This window comes from Lagopus muta, chromosome 21 (assembly GCF_023343835.1).
Source record: "Lagopus muta isolate bLagMut1 chromosome 21, bLagMut1 primary, whole genome shotgun sequence".
NCBI classification, from domain to species: Eukaryota; Metazoa; Chordata; class Aves; order Galliformes; family Phasianidae; genus Lagopus; species Lagopus muta.
In genome coordinates this window covers 2187535-2206045 of record NC_064453.1, presented here as the reverse complement: position 1 = coordinate 2206045, position 18511 = coordinate 2187535, and the positions used below count along the sequence as shown (strand labels likewise).

The 18511-nt window shown below is 48.2% G+C and overlaps 2 protein-coding genes across 4 annotated transcripts; both read right to left on the bottom strand.

Moving 5' to 3' along the window:
• Positions 1-3930: 3930 nt before the first annotated feature.
• AURKAIP1 (aurora kinase A interacting protein 1) lies at positions 3931-6371 on the bottom strand. Of its 3 annotated transcripts, none has more exons than XM_048967415.1 (4): positions 6334-6371; positions 5768-5860; positions 4897-5345; positions 3931-4095 (listed from the first exon to the last, which is right to left on the bottom strand). In XM_048967415.1, exons 2-4 carry the CDS (start codon positions 5817-5819, stop codon positions 3988-3990), a joined length of 609 nt encoding a protein of 202 aa, XP_048823372.1. In that variant the 5' UTR covers positions 5820-5860; positions 6334-6371; the 3' UTR covers positions 3931-3987. The 3 variants fall into 3 exon arrangements, with proteins under 3 accessions (XP_048823372.1, XP_048823371.1, XP_048823373.1); XM_048967414.1 differs by having other exon boundaries at positions 6269-6348; XM_048967416.1 differs by lacking the exon at positions 6334-6371 and adding an exon at positions 6125-6256.
• A 798-nt stretch (positions 6372-7169) lies between these two features.
• LOC125703235 (C-factor-like) lies at positions 7170-15156 on the bottom strand. The gene is made up of 6 exons (XM_048967413.1): positions 14931-15156; positions 9724-9775; positions 9234-9421; positions 8697-8852; positions 8034-8144; positions 7170-7841 (listed from the first exon to the last, which is right to left on the bottom strand). The coding sequence occupies exons 1-6, from the start codon at positions 15069-15071 to the stop codon at positions 7728-7730; spliced, it is 762 nt and encodes a 253-aa protein (XP_048823370.1). The 5' UTR covers positions 15072-15156; the 3' UTR covers positions 7170-7727.
• Between the last annotated feature and the right edge of the window lie 3355 nt (positions 15157-18511).

Genomic DNA, 18511 nt, shown 5'->3' with positions numbered 1-18511 from the left:
CAAGCCAAGGCCTACCAGGTCCAGGTGACCAGTCATAGATTTTGACTTCAGGCCATGCTTGGTGATTCTGCTCTGCTGGGCAGCCTCCAGCAGGCTGTTCCATGAAGAGAAGCCAGCTGCCTCAGAGCTGAGGGCAGCAAACCCTTTGGTCACAAGAGGAAACAGCTCTGACTCAAAAGCACCCAGGGGAAAGTGCTGGTGAGTAACACAGTGCCATTCACACGTGGTTACACTGCTGACTTTAACTGTTCTAACCACTTTTACTACCTTTTAGTTTGGCCCGTTCCTCCATCACGGCTTATCTTCATATTTGACCATTTCCTGCTATGAACTGTCAGTTCTTTTCAAATAAACCTGACCATTTCCAAGCTATCAGTTGTTTTAGCTGATATGCTAACTCCTTATGTGGCACCCAACATCCTTGCCTGAACCAATCACTTGCAGCAGCTGTGGCACAGTGCTGGCAGCTGCCAAGAAGCTCCCAAAGCATCCACTCTTCTCCAGACCTAAACACACCAAAGGCAATGAAACTCCTTCAGCACAGCACCTCCCTGACCTGCACCAAGTCCTGCTTATTGGACAAGGGTAAAAACAACAATCAGTTATTTCTGACCAGTATTTAATGCTATGCTTTTACTGTAAGCAAAATTTTAACACATTTCCTAAGAAAACAAGGCACATATGGATACACGATCCCAATTGTCCATTCAACCTCCTCCCTGTTACTTTGTACCCCCTGTTCTGGCTATATTTCAGAGCAGTCAAGAAGTCTTACAGTTTTATAGCTCTTACCAGTTTTGTGGGATTTAGAAACACATCACAATGAAGATGTCCAGGGAAGTGATGGAGTCCCAGACCCTGGAGGGGTTCAAGAAAGGGCAGCTTTGGCAGTGAGGGGCACGGTGGGGATGGATTTACATTTGGACTTCATTATGATAGAGTTCTTTTCCAACCTTCTATGACTCTGTGCATTGGTGACCACGCAGTGATCACGACTACAGAACTCAATCTTATTTCAGGGAATTGAAAGAAGTGGAATATCAGATGTTCTTAAGTTCTATGACTCACAGAACTCCTTGTTTCAGTTCTGTTCCCCCGTCTTACAGGGAAAGGCAAGCAAGAATAGATGCCTCCACAGTTAAGCCAGCACACTGCTTAAAACTAGCTCAGATGTCTGCAAGAGCTACAGTTATTGAATTCTTCTTTTCCTACACCAGCAGAGACAGCAAAACTATTCTTCAGAACCATTTGAGCTCTGCAGAGTGAAAGGCTCCAGGTAAAGCACAGAATGCTGTTATTTTTGGAGAGTAACTGACCAGACTCAGCCCCAGCAAACCCAAACCAGGATGTTTTCACAGTCTGAACAGAAATGCCAGCAGCAGAACAGCATGAATGATGTAAAGATGTGATTTCAGTTATCCACAGGTGCTGTCTGCAAGATCAGTAAGATCACTTCAGCCAGATTCTGAGTGACTGTAGACAAGGGTAATATATTACCTTTGGAAGACAGGGACTGGGGTTGACATCCACCAGAGCAGAGCTGGCTTTGTACTTCAAAAAGAACAGGGTCAGTTAAAGAGGCCAAAATACATACATCAATTCACGCTGCGTAACGTTGTAACAGTGCCCCTTTAATGCTTTAGCTCACCAGAGCAAAGGTTCCTTGTTTCTGCTCAGGAATTCCCAAGCCATCTCAGTCGGTTAGGTAACAGCAGGAGCAAAGTCCAATCGCTCACTGAAAGGTGTTTTGTACCCCACGTACCCAGAAACATTGGGCTAGCAGCTCCTCCTGCTCATAGGCCACTCCTGAGACTACAAACGGAAGAAAGAAAAACAACACCTGCAATACAGATACAAAAAGAACCTGAGCTTCACAGAGTCGTGGCATATTCAAAAATCCTTCTACATCCAGAAACAACTAAAAAACTTCAGGAATTCATACAGATACAACTGAGCAATGCACTTTTTTCCAGAGCATACGCCTCAGAATGCATCTAATTCCTACCCTAGTGAGAATCATCACTACTGAGGTCATGGAGACGACTAAAATCTCAAGTTTGCCAGCAATCATTATTTTCTTGTACTACAAGGAGATGGTATTTCTGTCACACGTTCATTGGAAGCCTGCAGTCATCATGTTACTGGGTCCTGACCTTTCCAAAAGGGAAAACATCACTGCTTCCATCTTCAATGTGATGCTTTGGTTTGGAGAAACCAGTTTCAGAACTTTCAGCCCTTCTGAAATCAGTTGCTTTGGAGCCAGCTCATGTCAGCACAAACTGATTTCTGTGACAAAACTACCAAACTGGGTTTTCTCCTCTGCTAACTGAGTTTGCTGTCTGTACTCAAGTCTACACAATCCAAGATTTAGGGGGTGTGAGCATAATTGGTTTCATATTCCAATTTTGAAGGATCTTTCCAGCCAAAGAGCTGTCAAGCAGTCTCAAACATGACATCTCCATCCCCACTGGATATCTCCAATCTCTGCAACACACAGCAGGAATTCCCTGAGCAATCACCTGCTTACTTTCAACCACTTCCTCTCAGAGCAGCAGAATAACAAGGAGATGGAGGAGCCTTAAAGCCAAACCTTTCTATTTCAGCCTTTTTTCTACTGCAGCCACACACACATGTATGCACACACTTGGTAACTGCAGATACACTGGCACACACAAATTTTGGGGCAGAACAGCAACTCACAACAAAACTCTGTGAGTAGTATAGTATGCTCTAGTGCTCCCCCTACAGCATCATGGTTCAGCTTCCCTCCATCTGAAGTGAGCTGGAAATTGCATCCTGTGGTCAAAAGAGTTCAAGCAACTTGATACAATCCTGCTGCACATTACCTGACTCATGCCATGAAGATGGGGCCTTTGCAGCATCTGCCACATAAAGAAAGCACAAATCCTAAGATGTGCTTTGATACACTGCAGCAAAAGGGAATGCAGGTAGAAGTCACCATTTTGTAAATCACACAGTAGTCCCATCAACACCTGGTTGCTTAATTATGTCTAATAGATGTAGAAGTAATGACTGCATGTCACAGACTGTCATTAGGAGGACGGGACAACTACTCACACAGCACAGCATTTAATAAGTTGCTTTGCTTAGTGGAGACTTGCAAATTTACCACAGCAGTCTCCTAATATAATCACTGTCATAGCACAAAAGTTGACTTGCAATTATTACTATTTCAGTAATTTTCTTTTCTAATTACTATCCCAGTATTAAAATAAATAAGAGAAGGTAGCAGCAGTGAGTGAGGAAGGCCATCTTACTCCAGCTGTGCTCACCCAGTCCTGCTGCTCTCAATAAAAAGCATCTGCAGCAAATTTAAAGCACAAAGAAATGCCTTTTGAGTTAACTGATAAAAACTGCCTACTGTTAACATATGGCTTGGATCTATTAAACCTGCTAGCCACCTGTTTCCACAGGACTCCAATGTAGTTCTCAGCAAGTCGGTAGTCCTCCACCAAGAATAATCCATTTTTAACCACGTGTGACACCAGTGCCCCCCTTTCCTTACAACACCTACATGCAGATCCAGCCAGCTGCCGACTTCTGCATTCGCTGCCATGTTTCAGAAGCTTTGAGTTGACTGCCATCTAGCGACAGCAGCAGGCAGCCTCAGAAAGCCTTCCTACATGATGCCTGGAGCCACCTGTCCTTCCAGCACTGAAATTCAACTACCTTGTACCTTCAGTTCACACAACATTTTTTCTTCTGTTTCGATTTAGTCAAGCTTCCTGCAGCCAGGCAGTAAAAGCAAACACATTTTCAGGTTAGCTTTTCAGTACACTGCAGGATCAAGAGCCCATGAGAGCTCACTTTCTCCTTCCTCAGAAGCCAGTCCACCCCACCAGAGCTCACTGAGACTGAACGCGACTTCCAAATCTTATCACACACAGAAAAAAGGTTAAGAGAAGCCTGCATACTTAAATATTTCTTTTAATTACAATTACATGTGAAAACTCGTTACAAGTATTTCTAATGCTTGGAACTTTTCAGAAATATCTTGGGTGTTTGCCATCCTGCAGGAGGATTTTTCAAACCAGCTCTTTTCCAGATGCGCTCCAAATCTTTCTCAAATTTTACCTAAAACAGAGGAAAAAGAAAGAGAGAGAATGGCAACACCTGAGAAGCAACACTCAAGTATTCAGACACTGCCCAAGTGCCCCAAGAGGATCTACATACATGCTGTGATAGCAAAACTGAGAGGATAGGGAGTGAAACTGTAAGAGAATTTCTCATCACAGAGCTTCCCACAGGCGTGCAGAAACTGAACAGTGAATCCCATTTAAAGAGGCATCTAGGCAAGGTGAAAAGTAACCAAGAATTATCTGAACTATATCATAGCAGACTGCCAAAAGGCAGCACTGAATGAGAATAGCCACAACTTGAGTGAAGGCCAACATCTTCATGCATCCTTTCTATTAAAGGAAGAAAAGGGTTCTAAATAAAAACAACAATAAAGTCAATATTGTGGTCTCTTCCTACAGCAGCTCTGTAAAAGCATGTGAGGATACGAGCAAGATGGGTAGGAAATTAAGATTAAACTGATCTTCCTGATGTAACATAGGTATGTGAATTAATCTTCCACACAAACACAAGTTCTTCCCCACTAGTCACCCATCTTTATTGAGTTACTCACACCTGGTAACTGTCACACACACCTGGTTACAAGCACAGAAATGTAAGCTTCTGAGGAGGTAAAATACAGATCAAGTCAGCCAACACTACTGAGCCAGTAAATCCTGAATTGGCTTAGACTGAATTTCTCCGAGCTGCTGCCATTTTTCCCTACGTTAATCCCACCTAAAATCCAACACCTGAACAAAGGGCAGTTAAATAAGGGTGTGCACCTACATCAAGATGCTCCCTTTAAGCTGAGCTCACCTGCCGTTTCTTCTTGCGCCCTTCCTTTATCCTCCTTCTCACAAACTTCCTTCTCTTCAGCAGCTTTTTGTATTTGTGTCGATTCATTTTCCGCCTGCGGATCTCCAACACATTCTTACACTGCAGTGTGTTGGTTGGTGTTCCTTCCCCTTCTTCCACATCAGCTCCTTCATCAGATGGAGGACAGACATACCTCTGGAGAGGCCCAGAGCCCACTTCTTCCTGAGTACTATTGACCTCTGCTTTAGGAAGGGAGTATGTGACTGTCAGCCAGCTTTCTAAGGGGCTGATGGAAAGCTTTCTGGGGACCAACATCTCTTCCAGTTCAGGCTCCAGCACGTGCCACCGCTGAGGCTGGGCTCCATTCTTATTAGGTGGCTGCGTGCAATAGTTCACAGATGGAGAATGACAGCAAAGAAAGGAAGACACCGACCTTGGCAGAAAGTGCCCTTTGAGAAGAAAAGAATTGCACTTAGGAGGCAGAATTCCCTAGAAATATCTTCACAACAGCTCAAGCAGCACTAAAAAAACTCAGTCATAACAACAAAGGAAACCGCATACAAGCAATTAAATTCCCATCATAAAAGCAAAGAAGGCTTATCTTTTATTTTAACCCCAACCATTTTACAACAATCCCATCTGCTAAAATTACATTTGATGGCATTTCACTGTGTGAGCTGTACAGCTAATCTGGGATAGCTGTGAACTGTTCTCTGCTGCTAAGAAACCTCCTCTGCAGCTCCATAGTACTGACAGCACAGCCACAGATACTCACATAGCACAACCAACAGCTCCCCCACCCACACTGCTGGCTGGAGAAGAAATTCCTGGGAGCCCAATTACCCCAAAAGACAAACAGAAGCCCACTCACCTGCAACTCGTGAAGCCTTCAGCAGCCGGGAAGTCAGCTGTGATAGTAACATTTTTTTCCCCACTTCATTCAGTTCCCCAGACCTGGTATTTACTGTTAAAGTAAAAACATTTATGCAGTGAGGCAAACCTGTTATTGCTACTTGAAAAAGCACTTTGAAAAGTAACCCCAACCCTCCAAGAATTCCCGTTTCACCAGTTCCACTCTGCTGGACGTGACAGGCCCACAAACACTGAGGCAGCTGAGTTTCAGAGATAACCAATGCAGCTTTTGTTATTTCAGATTTAAAAAGTAGGCATCTCCATCCCAAGCCCCACTCGCACGTTCCCGCCCAGCTCAGCACTACGGCATCATTACCACAGCAGAAAGTGGAACGAGGAACGCTGCTGTGGGGAACCGCACCGCTGCTCGACCTCACCAGGGGCCGGTACCGAGACCAAGCCTCTCCGCAACCCCCAAACAGCGAGACTGGCCGCTCCCGAGGCGCAGTTCTCACCATACCCGAACTGGGGCCCGAGCTCCAGCCCTAAGCCTTCTCCTCAGGCCGGCGGGCCGCCATCACTCACCATCGCCGCCCGCTTCCGCCCCAACTTCCGGTGCCCGCCAGCACAGCGCCTCCTGCCGATGACCGCCAGCACAGCGCCCCCTACCGGCGCCCTCCGGAACAACCGTGGTGCGGAGCGCGCCCCAGGGAAATGGCGGCCGTGGGAGCCGTGCTGCAAAGCGCCCATGAAAAACATTTGTAATGCCTCTGAACGCAGGCTGTTGCACACAGACCCCATTCTTCCTTCAGCCTCTCTTTTTCCACTGCTCGCGCCCAGATTCCTCCTCGGATCCACAGCAGCAGCCTGTGTCAGTGAGCTGTTTGTGCGCTCATAGGGAGAGCCAGCAGGGAAGGGAAGCGCAGCCCTTTGCTCAGCTGCCCGGGCGCGGCAGCACCTCCCAAAACAGAGGTCAGACACGGCGTGCTCGCACATCCGCAGCAAGGAAACACGTCCCGGTTACTGCAGCAGCAAGGAAAGGCTGCCGGGCACCCCTCCCTCTGCACCCTGAGATGCATCTGCGGGTGGCTGCTGTCCAGGAACAGCCACGCCTGCTTCTCCTGCTTCAACCTTTTGTCTTTCTGGGTACGAGAACCGCCGTCTTGGCACAGCATGAAAGGTCTCATCAGCTGGCATGGGGAGCCGCGCCGAGGCCAGCCCAGCACTTCAAAGAACGCCTTGCTTTTTATCCTTCCCTCAGCCAGAACACCGAGATCTTTTCACCGGCTGCTTTTGGTATTTCAAACCAGTTCAGCCATTGCCGTCTCCTTCAGGTTTAGACTTTCTGCCTGAGCGCACGGCTCTGTGGTGGCAAAATAGAGACCTGCACTCAGAGGAACAAACTGAAGCAGCTCATTACACAATTTGTTGAAACGAGACTTTATTGAAGACGCTTCAGAAATCTATGTACAAAACCACGTTCCCACCCCAAGATCAGGATGCTAATCACCCACTGGGAACAAAAGCAAAGCTGTGAACCTGAGGACACTCAGAAGTACCAAATCCACAAAGTTTGTCAGGTCTGGAGGAAACTGGAGGACCAAGACGTGTCTCCAGCACACCCACCATAGCAGGCTCTAAGAGCCCGTGCTGTCAGAGCAGGTCTGAGGGCAGGCTGCTTCTACAACCAAATCAGCAAAGTGAAACCAGCCCCATATATAACCTGTAGTTTTTAATCAGTGTTAACTGGTTCTGGGAGTGACCCATCACTAAGAGCACAGTGGTATTTGTCAGAAGTGTTAGAGCAGAGCAGTAGTGATATCAAGGAAGAGTAAACCTTTCTGAATATACCTGGAGAGGGGGTGGATATCAGACTGGCTATTTCTATGAGAATCTAAGAATACCCTGAAGACGGAGACAGTAGTTGATGCAAGTTGAATAGTGACCAACATGCTGTTTCTGTACTATACTATGCACATCTACCACGGTAGAGTTTCCCCTTGCCAGTCCAGGAAGGAACCGTTTTCTTTTTCACCAAGACGATCCAGAACAGAGAGAATACCAGGGATGGCCTCTTGCACCTGCAAAGGAGCCTGGAGAGCAAATAGAGGTTGAGTTATTTCTAAGTATAACTGGGAATACAATCAAGGAGTCAATAGGATCAAATGGGACCTTTTTCACGTTGCATAGTGTGCCTATGCAGAGCATGGAAGTGTACTTGCAGCAGGGTCAAGGGTGGGAACAAGGGAGTTATGCTTTCCTATTTATGTCGAGGTGTCACTAACCATGTTTCCGCCCATGTCTGTCTGAACCCAGCCTGGATGCAGAGAAATGCAGAGAATTCCATCTGATTTCAAGTCTGCAGCGAGACATCTGGTGATCATGTTCAGTGCAGTCTAGAAAAGGGGAAACCATCTATTAGTTTGCTGCTTTTTACAACCACCTTTCAGCAAGACCTTAAGCCAAGCTAACTGCCTATTCCTTTCCAAGATGCCTGCTGACAAATCAAGTAGCAATAGCAGCGTGATGGTAACTTATCCAGGCTTTGTGGGGCCTTCATTCTCAGAAATACCGCTAAGGGAAGCACTGTGAAAGCTCCACCTCGTAAACTTATTGCCCAAAGATGAAACTAAGTTATGAAGGAAGATAAATAACATTTGAAACTCCTAAGGACTCGTGAAAAATAATCTTGACGTAAGGACTCCGTTCTTCTGCAACAATCACAACACAAACATTCGGGCTTTTTCCTTCTGATCAGGGAAAACAAGCATGTTAACAGCTTATGAGCAGGTGGTGCAGAAGAAACTGCATGTCTAATCCTGACAACTCATTCAAACTCAGACTCTGGATGTGACAGAACCAACGCTGCGATCATCTTAAGCTCAGAGTGGCCTTTAACTCACAGACCTGTTCTCACCCAATGAGCACAGCCCAGAAATCATCCAAACCTTTGCTATCCTGTAGGGGTAGACCTTGAGGAACATCTCATTTGCCTGGACGAGTTGCATGGAGGCAGCAAGAGAGGACATATTAATAATAGCAGCTCTATGGCAGCCCATTCCTGTGCTCAGCTGAGCTGCCTTCCTCAGAAGGGGTAGAAAAGCCTGTAAAAACAAAGTTGGTTTCAATTTGGTCACCTCGCTCTTGGTCCATTTAAAGGCATGATGTAATCTCGAATTCTGCTCTGTGAAAAACTGCAGTACAACTCTATTCCATCAGCACTGGATGGTGATGGCTGTCAAGACAAGCTGACCGTAGAAAACCTTTCCATAACATCCAAATGTAAGCAGCAGTCTGCTCACATCCCAGCCCAAGCTGTCCACTGAAGTGACCTCATACCAACTGGTTTTAAATAAAGACAAAGATACTGGTTGGAAAGCCATTGCTGCTCTCCAAGGCGATAAACACTTGGGTTACGTGCCCAGCTCACAAGTGGCAGGGCCTCTGCAATGCCATCAATTAAGCATGCTTCTCCCAGTTCTTACCTTAGTGACCATCAGCTGGGCGACTGTGTTGGTTTCGTAGATGGTGAGCATCGTCTCTGCTGTGACATCTTCCAAGGAGGCAAGCACGTTGATGCCAGCGTTGTTGATGAGGCAGTTCAGACCTTTGTCTCCCACAATTTCTTCCACTTCCTTGACTACTTTCTTGATGCTGTTTTCGCAGACCACATCTACACAGAGGAGCCAAGAACAGCCGCAGTGAGCAGCAACGTGGTTCAAATGCTGTCGCTACACAGCACGGGCTAAACCAAAGTTAAAACACGGCTGTGAATGGGGACAGTTAGGCAGCAAACAAGGATGGAGACCATGCACAGAAGATTTGCACAGATTATATTCCCTGTTGGTATCTTAAAATGAAGTTAGGGATCTTTCCAGCTGCTGGAGGCCGTGCACGGCTACTGACCATGCAGGAGACTTCAGATGCACTCACCTGACTCAGTTGAACATGCTCCTATTTAAGCCCTTTACTCACCCAGCTGGAGGAGCTTGATATTGCTGTATTGCTTGCTAAGCTGCTGCAGCTCCTAGGAAGAAGAAAATATTTCTATTACCTTCTTTGTACATGAAGCAGTTTGAGACCTGCACCTCCAGAATTGGTGTTCACTTTTGTAACTGGACTGAGAGCAGTGGCACTACTTTGCCTTCCATCTTTGAGAGCAAGACTGATTGCTCCAAGAAACTGGGCTCTTCACCTGCTTAGCCAAGAAACCAGCATGGTAAATTCTCAGCGTATGAATACAGAGGGTGCATTTACAGTCTAACCAAAGGTCTTTGCTCAGGTGGCTCTGGGTGATGCCTCCATTGTGCTCAGGCTGCACGCCAAGCTGGTAATTCCTCACTGCTGTTAAGCACTTCTCCTGATGCTTAGCTGGTACCAGACATCAGGTCAGAGCAACAGAAACTCTCAGAAAAGCCATTTGGCACTACTGGTTGCAGAAAAAGCATCCTAACAGTTTTCCCATCGAAATCCTGTTACCAAATACTTTTGTTAGCTTCAGTTCTTGCAACTGAAAGTAGAGCACACAAGAAACTGGTTACGTACACAGCAACTGTCCAGGAGAACGGTGTTCTCTCTGCGATACAATTCAGCCATCTGCCTGCTAATGCTCAGTAGTAAGAGAGGAATAAGAAGTGTTCCTGTAGGAAATCAGTGCTGGGCTGATATTGCTCCTGGATAAGGTGTGTGCATGCTGGATTTTACAGCCCCAGCTGCAGCACTTGGGTTTCTGTGCCATGCAGAAAGCGGGGACAAACGTTAATGGATGGAGCGCAGGCTGCCAGCCACGCTTAGGGGCTGAGCAGCCACAGGCAAACATCCCAGCTCAAGCAAATCCACCTCTTCAGGAGCCCATCTGGAGCAGGGGTGGAAGGAGCTGCTTTTGAAAGAGTATTCCTCTGCCACTTGGAGATGGTTGGGGACTCCATGTCCTCTCATCAGGTTGTAACACACCACATTTTTTAATCTCAGTTGATGTTCTGCAAGATTCTCTCCAGGTTTGTTTAGTAAACTTCCTCTCCCACTGCAGCCAACCTACAGCTGCTGTGGGGCTTGGAAGGGGAAGAAGCCAGAAGCACAAAACCATCAGACATTCCTTTCCCTGGACAGGAATAGCTCTGCCATGTCAAGGTCTGCAATAATTATGTGGCTTTGGACTGTCTGCTGTACTTCAGTTTGACAGCACCAATTATGATCAGCTCCAGAAGCGCTCTGGCTTCCACGATGTTTTCATTTATTTATGGACAGATTGCTTCCCTGTCAGACCGAAACAAACTACAACTGTGAGGCAGCAGATAAACCTCCTCTGCTAAAAGGCCAGAGGTGTTCTGTGCAATGAGAACCAGTGAGAGGCTTCCACAGAGAGCCAGCAAGATCTTCAGTTCAGCACTCCAAAGGCTGTGGCATTTCTCCTTCCCTGGAGCATAAACACTGCAATGGCTGCATGTAAACCAGAGTTAAAATTCAATAGTTTTTCCATTTAGTTAATTACTGTGTTTAATAATGACTCCCACTCGAGTGGCTTAAGGTTCACAAAAGAAGCTTCTGGGCGTAACTTTATCTTGGACAGCTTTGGGCTGCAAGAAGTACAGAGCTCTGCTGCACTCAATGAGAACAGGAGTGGAAAACCTAGATGGGAAACCCAAAAAGCACAGGAAAACACATTCTTCTCCCTTCTGTGCCTAAAGGGGAGGGCCAGGACAAGCCCATGGCAGCCCCAACAGATGAAGCCACTTATATTTAGTTATGGTGCTGCAAAAGCTGATTTAAAACAAACAAGCTAACGAAGCAAACAAGCAAAGCACTCAACACCAGCCCCACATGTTTAGTGCAGCAGCTCTAGGAGTGTTTGGTACCCAAACAGCTACCCATGAGAATCAGCTCTCAGGGATTCCAAGAGAAGAAAAACTTAAGGCTGCGATTAACATCTGTTGTTTCCTGCTTGCTGATTTTAATTACGATTAACAAGGAGTCAGCCTGCTCCCATTTAAACAGGATCCTCTGGCGCTGAGACTCCAGATACAGATCCATCAGTGCACGGGTTGTTAGGCTCCAATCAGGGTGTTGTGTAGCTTCTGTCATTTAGCAGGATTTACTTTGCCTTCTTTATGAAAGCATTATTCACTCTGGTTACAAGTCTTGGAAGGAGCCTGGCTGTGCTGGACTGATTGGAAGCAATAGAGCAGCCTAAGGCAGCTGTGTCAGGCAAAAGGGACTCAGTGCCCCTTCCCACTGCCCTGCTGGCACTCCAGACGAAGCCAAAGCACTCCAAGATTTGCCCACGTATCCCTGAGCTGGGCTGTCCAGTATCACAGCACTCAGCCAACTTGCTGTCAGATTATGGAAGAATTCACACCAAGCTGCTGCCAACTGCCCCACATCCACAGTAGGAAGTGCAAACCGCTGCCGTAAGCCAAAATTAGAAAGATTGTGAGAACACCCTCTTCCTGATACAGCAGATTTGTTGCTGGAGGACTGCTCCAGAGATTGCTCAGCTGGTTTTGTCCATCTGGAGTGCAAAGATGGGACACGAGGGTTGTTTTGGAAGAGATTTGTAGCTGCCTCCGCTCTCCGTGCCAGAGCAGCTCAAGGAAGGGCAGATCAGAAGCAAAGCTGGGCTGGAGGAGCCCAGCACGGGACTTTTCAGGGAGGAGCAGTGGTTATCTCCATGTGCCTGCAGGCCTGCTGCATGCTATCTTGTGATCTTAGCCCATTTGTTAGGCAAATGTTCTGCGGAGGCCACCTAGGAGGTATGCAGCACAAGAGCTGGAGTTGTTACAGCTGCCAGCAGCCTCGCATGCAAAAGCTTGCAGCTGTTCAGCCTTATCCCGGGGTTAGCAGGCTACAGGAGATGCTGCTCCCTGCAGCAAGCAGACGGGCTCCTGTCCAGCACCTCATCCAAGGTCGGGTCCCTGGGGAGCTGCCTAGAGGATGCTCTTGGCATGCAGCTGTGAACAGCACACGCTCTGCTCAGGGCTCCTCTGGCTCACTCCCCTAGTGGGGATGTGCTGCTGGGTATCGTCCTTGAGTGCTGGATTGGCCAGTCATTAAGCACGCTTCATCACTTTTCCTCTAAAATCTGGCCAATTATTTTTAAAAGGCTGCTTTTCGTTTCTGCTTTTTCCATTTCAGGATTTCAAGATCTGGCAGCAGAGTGAAGGCAAAAGCCTCATATGGGAGAAAAAGGATAAGAACTACCCATCTTTTTTAACCATACCCGCTCAAGCAGCATTACCCAGCTGGCTGCAAGCTCAGAGCTGGGCAGCTGTACCCACTGCATGGCTCAGACACATCACTGCTTGCCCCAGCAGCGGTCAGAGGCTTTGTGCCAGCATTAGCATTGCAGATGAGACAGATAGCAATAGGGAGACTACAATACCTTCAGTAAAGATTTCCCTTCCTTGTGGTGTTTCCAAACCCATCTGTTAGAAATATGCTTTCAGCCGGCTGCGCAGCTCTCCACTGATGTGCTGCCAAAGCACAGCACATGGCTTAGAGGTCTTGACAAAGAACAAAAACCCACCCTGAGCCCCCAAGGACAACTCCTGCTCCAGGAAAACCCCAAAAATAAAACAAACCAACCCAAATTAAGGATGCAGCCGTGTGGCCTGCTGGATCCCAACTCAGGGTTACAGGAATGCAGCCCTGCTCCAGCTTCCTGCCTCCAGCAGGCACAGCTGCCAGAAACTTTCCAGGTTTCTCCTGCTGCAAGCAAGCAGTTGCCCAGCCTTTTCCACGCACCACACTATGGGAAGGCTGTTTTGTCCTTTGTCTACCAGGCTTTTTGCTCGAGGTCTGCATAATGCTTCCTAGGAAGCTCTTCCTACTCAAAGAACCACGTTGCTTTTTCATACAACTGATTCAAGACCATCACAATGGGAAACCACTGCTGGACATGAGGGCCAGTAGGTGAACCTCTCAGCAAAAGCAGCTTCAGAGCAAGCACCTGCACAAGAAGGCTTCAATCACTGACGGTCCCTGCAATGTCAACCTTCGAGTGTGCAATTACCAGTAGAAAATCCATCTGGGACCTGAAGGAGGGCACAGCAAACAGCATAACCACAGGTACAGGTTGGGAGCTCCCACAGCACGAAGGTAACCTGCACCCACACTGTGTCACAGCAGTTCCATTCAGAAACATACCCTCAGTGTGTGTGTTGCATTGCCTGCTCTGACACTGAGGAACAGAAGGAAGATGACTTCCTTCACTTTCCCAAGCACCTACAAAGCAAGACAGAGCTGCTGCAGAGCTGAGCAGCCAGGCTGCAGCCATTCCTGCCCTGTGCTGTCCTGGCACAACAGGAGCCCCTGCCCCAGCTTTTGTGTAGCAAAGCAATAAAAGTTGCTCTGTGTTGTCTGGTAGCAGAGCAGTGAGATCACAGCTTGCACTGTAAGGAATTAAACTCACAGCAAAGCAGCAGCCATGCGAGGTCTCCTTCACTCTGTGTGCCAGGCGAATCCCTTCTCTCTGGGCAGCGCTGTCCCAGTGTGAGGGAAGGAAGCAGAGCTCGTGGCACTGATTACAGCACAGCAGAGTCCTGACACAGAGCTGAGAGCTCAGATTCTCCCAGCTCTGCAGCACCGGATCTTTTCTGGGAAAGGCAGAGGATGATGCTTTGAGTGCAGAGCCGCCCTGGCAGCGTTCTGCTCACCACAGATTGCCAAGATCGGGCTGGAGCAGCACGGGGTGAAGCAGGCTGATAACCTGCTATCAGCTTGTCCCCGCAGGTTGGGTTGTCTGGCGGTTACATACAACAGCCTGGGGACAGAGGAGGGGAGGAGGGGTGTGAATAAGCCGCTGCTATATTGCAGAGAAAAAAGCAGGTAAATGAATTCCCCAGCGACACGCAGCAGCAACGGGCAGAAGGCACTGATCCCTGCCTAAAAACAGTATTTAAGTTGGTTGTGGACTTGTTGCAAGTCCAGCACGGAACGGGGAAATACGGGGAAAGACAGAACGAATGCACAGTGCAGAAGGCACGGGGGAGCCGTAAGGGATATCCGTGCGAAGGCTCCTGGGGCAGCACCCATCTCCAGCTGCGCCCGACGAGCCGCTCTGCCGCCTTCCTCCCTCCCAGGAGCGGACACCCAGCCGGCAGCAACTCATCGTCCCTCCGTTCCCGGAGCCCCCAACAGCCCCGGCTCCATCCCGCATCCCCCCCTACCCCCTCCAGCCCGCTTACCTGCGCCTTATCGGGATAGCGGCACGTAGCGAAGACGACCTCCGGGGGGGGATCGGAGGCAGCGAGCCCCTTCACCAACCCCAGCCCGATGCCGCGGCTGCAGCCGGTGATGAGCACGGAGCGGCAGCGCGGCTGGGCCATGCTGCTCGGCTCGGCTCGCTCTGTTCCCACCGCAGCCCCACGCGGTTCTTAAACCTGCACGGCGCACAGCCGGCACCGAGCCCCGGATCCGCCCCCCCCCTCCACCCCCCTCCGCCCCGCCCGGCGGCACCGGGATCCCCTTCGCTCCCCGCCCCAGGACGGAGGTTTGCACGAGGATGGACAACGGTGAAATCTCTGCTCCAGCACGGAGGGAAAGGCAGAACAGAAGCACTTCTAACCGGCACCACCTCAACCTCCAGCTCCGGCCAGCCCAGCTTGCTGCCATAGGTGCCTTTACAGCCCGCAGCGGCACGATCTGACTATTGATTCTGCGTTATGGGAAAGCTCCTCCTGTGCTATAAACCCTCAGTGCTCAGGCAATGCTTTCCCCGCACACGTTTATCCACCCAGCTGTATACAAAGGCTTTCAGTTCCATCTGTTAGTATTACGCTGCTCTAATTTCTCCATCGAAAGGCTTTGTAAGTCACGCTTTAAAATCATTAAGTTCATTTTGATACGTGCCAGGAACATCGTCTCCCTTTATACTTGGAAAACTCAGTAACAAAGATTACTGAACAGTAAGCAGTTCAGCTTCCTTGCAAGAACCCAAAAGACCCATGAGTCAGCCCCATTTCCTCGAATGAGACAAAAATGCTGTTGCAAGAGATGTAGAAGAGCTCAAGAAAAGGGCATGGTACTCACATATCAGTCACTGCCTTCTACACGAAGATAAAAGCCCTGAGCAAGAAGCTTTGCTTGCAATCACCACCTTTTGCATCTCAATCACCACCTTTTGTGTCTAAGGGCTTGAGGGATAAAAAATCCCTTGCACGTAGCTTGTAATGTTACTGCAGAAAGCCATGGCTGATACTTACACCTGATGCACACACTCCTTACAGCCAGCACAGCCCATCTGCTCCCTGCCTGCAGCACAGCAGCTACTGAACATGAAGGAAATGGAGGCCAAGGTTTAACAGACTCACAGTTTGTCCACTGGAAAAGTTCTAAATACAAAGTATGTTGTGTTTAATTGTGGCTGTGCCTTTTTATGGCACCATAAACACGCAAAGCACTTGACAAACAAACCACGAGGGCAACATCCACCATAAATTGCTCTTTTTCCTGATAAGTCTGAGAATGCCCAGCAAAAGCAGCAAGCAGAACGGGCTGCACCGAGCTGCCAGGGGGCAGAGGGGAAAGGACACAGCTTAAGGTCACTGAGCTACAGAGCAGGGCACAACAGCCACATGCTGCACTGCAGCTGACTCACACCAAAAGGGCTACAGCCATGGGTGCCATGTAGCTTCTCACTCATTTGTATTTAGACATCAGAAAGGGTCAGACCTCACTGAAGTCAATGGGGGTCGTCGCAGCTCTTTCTGCCGAGGTTTTTCACCAAACTCTGCTTGCTAGCAGCTGGTTCCTTCAGGAGGAATCAGATTTGGAAGCTCTGGAAGATTTCAGCTCCGCCGCCCGCAGTCTAACGGGGCACCATTTTGTTATGCCATTTAGCTCAACCTGAGATGCATACACCAAATGCAGATCTGCTTCGCTTAGCAATTTCTCACCCGCATTTGAGGACAATAAAAACAAGGGTTGCCTGGCAACTCAAGGAGCAGTTGCATCACAGTACAATGGGGAGAACCTTTTTTTTTCTTCTGGTGAAGCAACACTGTTAAGTAATTGCTACCTGCAGTTTCTACATTTGAGTCAACTCCATTCATACAGCTCCTGTTGGTCACCGTGCAGGGTGCATTTTTGCAGGTCTCTGGCACTTTTTCCAGCTGATTATCAGGATAACTGCAGTGTTTGCAGAACTATAAGTCATTATTAGAGCGATGATCTGTGGATCTGTAGACAAACAAGAAAAAAATAACGTTTAAAACAACCACTCCCTCTGTCTAAATGACTTTTAATCTCTAATCCGCTGCCTTTGGGTCAGCAGAGTTCACTCTGAACAGCTTCTAGAAAGCTGAACGCAAAGAACAGCCATCCTACCACAAACTGCTGCCATCATCTTCCAAAGCCAATGGAAGATCTGAAGCTGCCCCCTGACTGCAGCACAGCTGGCCGTGCTCCTGAGGCCCATGCAGTGAGCTGGGTGGGTGAGGGGGAAGCTCCCAGCAGAAGTGGAACCTCCCCCCCATCTTCTCACACTTTCCCAAGATAGCTGTTCTCGTAACAAGTCTTCCTGAAGTGGTGACAAGCAGATCCTCATGAATCACAGCTCTGTAATCTCCTAGAGAGCAGCTATGCTTGTTACCCAGTTACTCATCAGTGTGCAAGAGGACCAGAGCCACTGTTGATGAAATTGAGCTGTGCCAGCTGCACGTTAAGTCATGAACACCCAGGTTCTGATCCGTGGGTTTTTGTAGATCAGCATCAGTTATTTTGATATCAACTGCAGGGGCCTAACCTAAGATTGCTAATTTAAGAAACCTGGATTTAATTAAAACGTTTGTTAAGCTGAGACAGCTGCAAAGAGCTCAAATCCCAGCTCTGGAACCAAGTTTTCAGCAGGTTATTAACATGTGGCATTGCTATCCAGGAACTGTGACACACAGCAGTTGTGAGCCCTCAGCACGGTCGAGGCAGTAAAACTACTTGCACGTAAGCTTCCCTAGAGCTATTAAACACACGTGGTGAAGTCTTTCACTGTGGTCTTGGAGCAAAGTAAAGCAGCACTGCTTGTCCTTAGGCTCAGCCATGTCACCAGGAGGTGAGACAGGCACACCTGGCTCAGGGAGGTGCACCTACTCCTGCCTATGGCTCAGCCCTCGCATTTCAACAGCTCTGTTTTACACTTCCTCCAGCTGCTCTGAGCATCTTCTCACAACCCCTGCCTCCCTGCCAAGACATTCTGTGTAGCTATCTGTTTCAGGCTTTCTGCTGGTAAAGACAGGTTGTTCTCTCCTAGAACAGGATGTCCTTTAATGCTGTGATATAATCCCTTTTGTTTTGGAACCAAACCACTTCAATGGACAAACATACACACACTTGCTCCCTTATTTTTTTTTTCCTCTGCAGGCTAAGGGACACCATTTATTCAGCACTGCACACAAGCACAGCTCCTAAAGCACAGCTGCTGATTTTTATGCAAAGTGACACAGTGTTCAGATAGAAAGTAGTACATAGCCCAGCTCTTACCTTTATCCTGGGCTGTGCTGGATGGCAGCCACACTGATAGCCAGCAGACGTGACACTCAGCTCAGGTAATTCCTCCAAGAGTCATTCTGAAGGAAGCTGCAGCTGTGAACCTGCTTCTCCTCTCTGCTGCCTACCTCAGGAGCAGAGCAAGTGGTGTTTTGGGAAGCATCCAGAGCAGAAGGAAGTAATTGAGCAGGGAAACACTTCCTCCAAGTAATAAGCAGGTAGGAAGGATTAAAAACACTTCTGTTTGTTTCTATTAGAGACATTTAAGGATAGATCTAAGTCACTT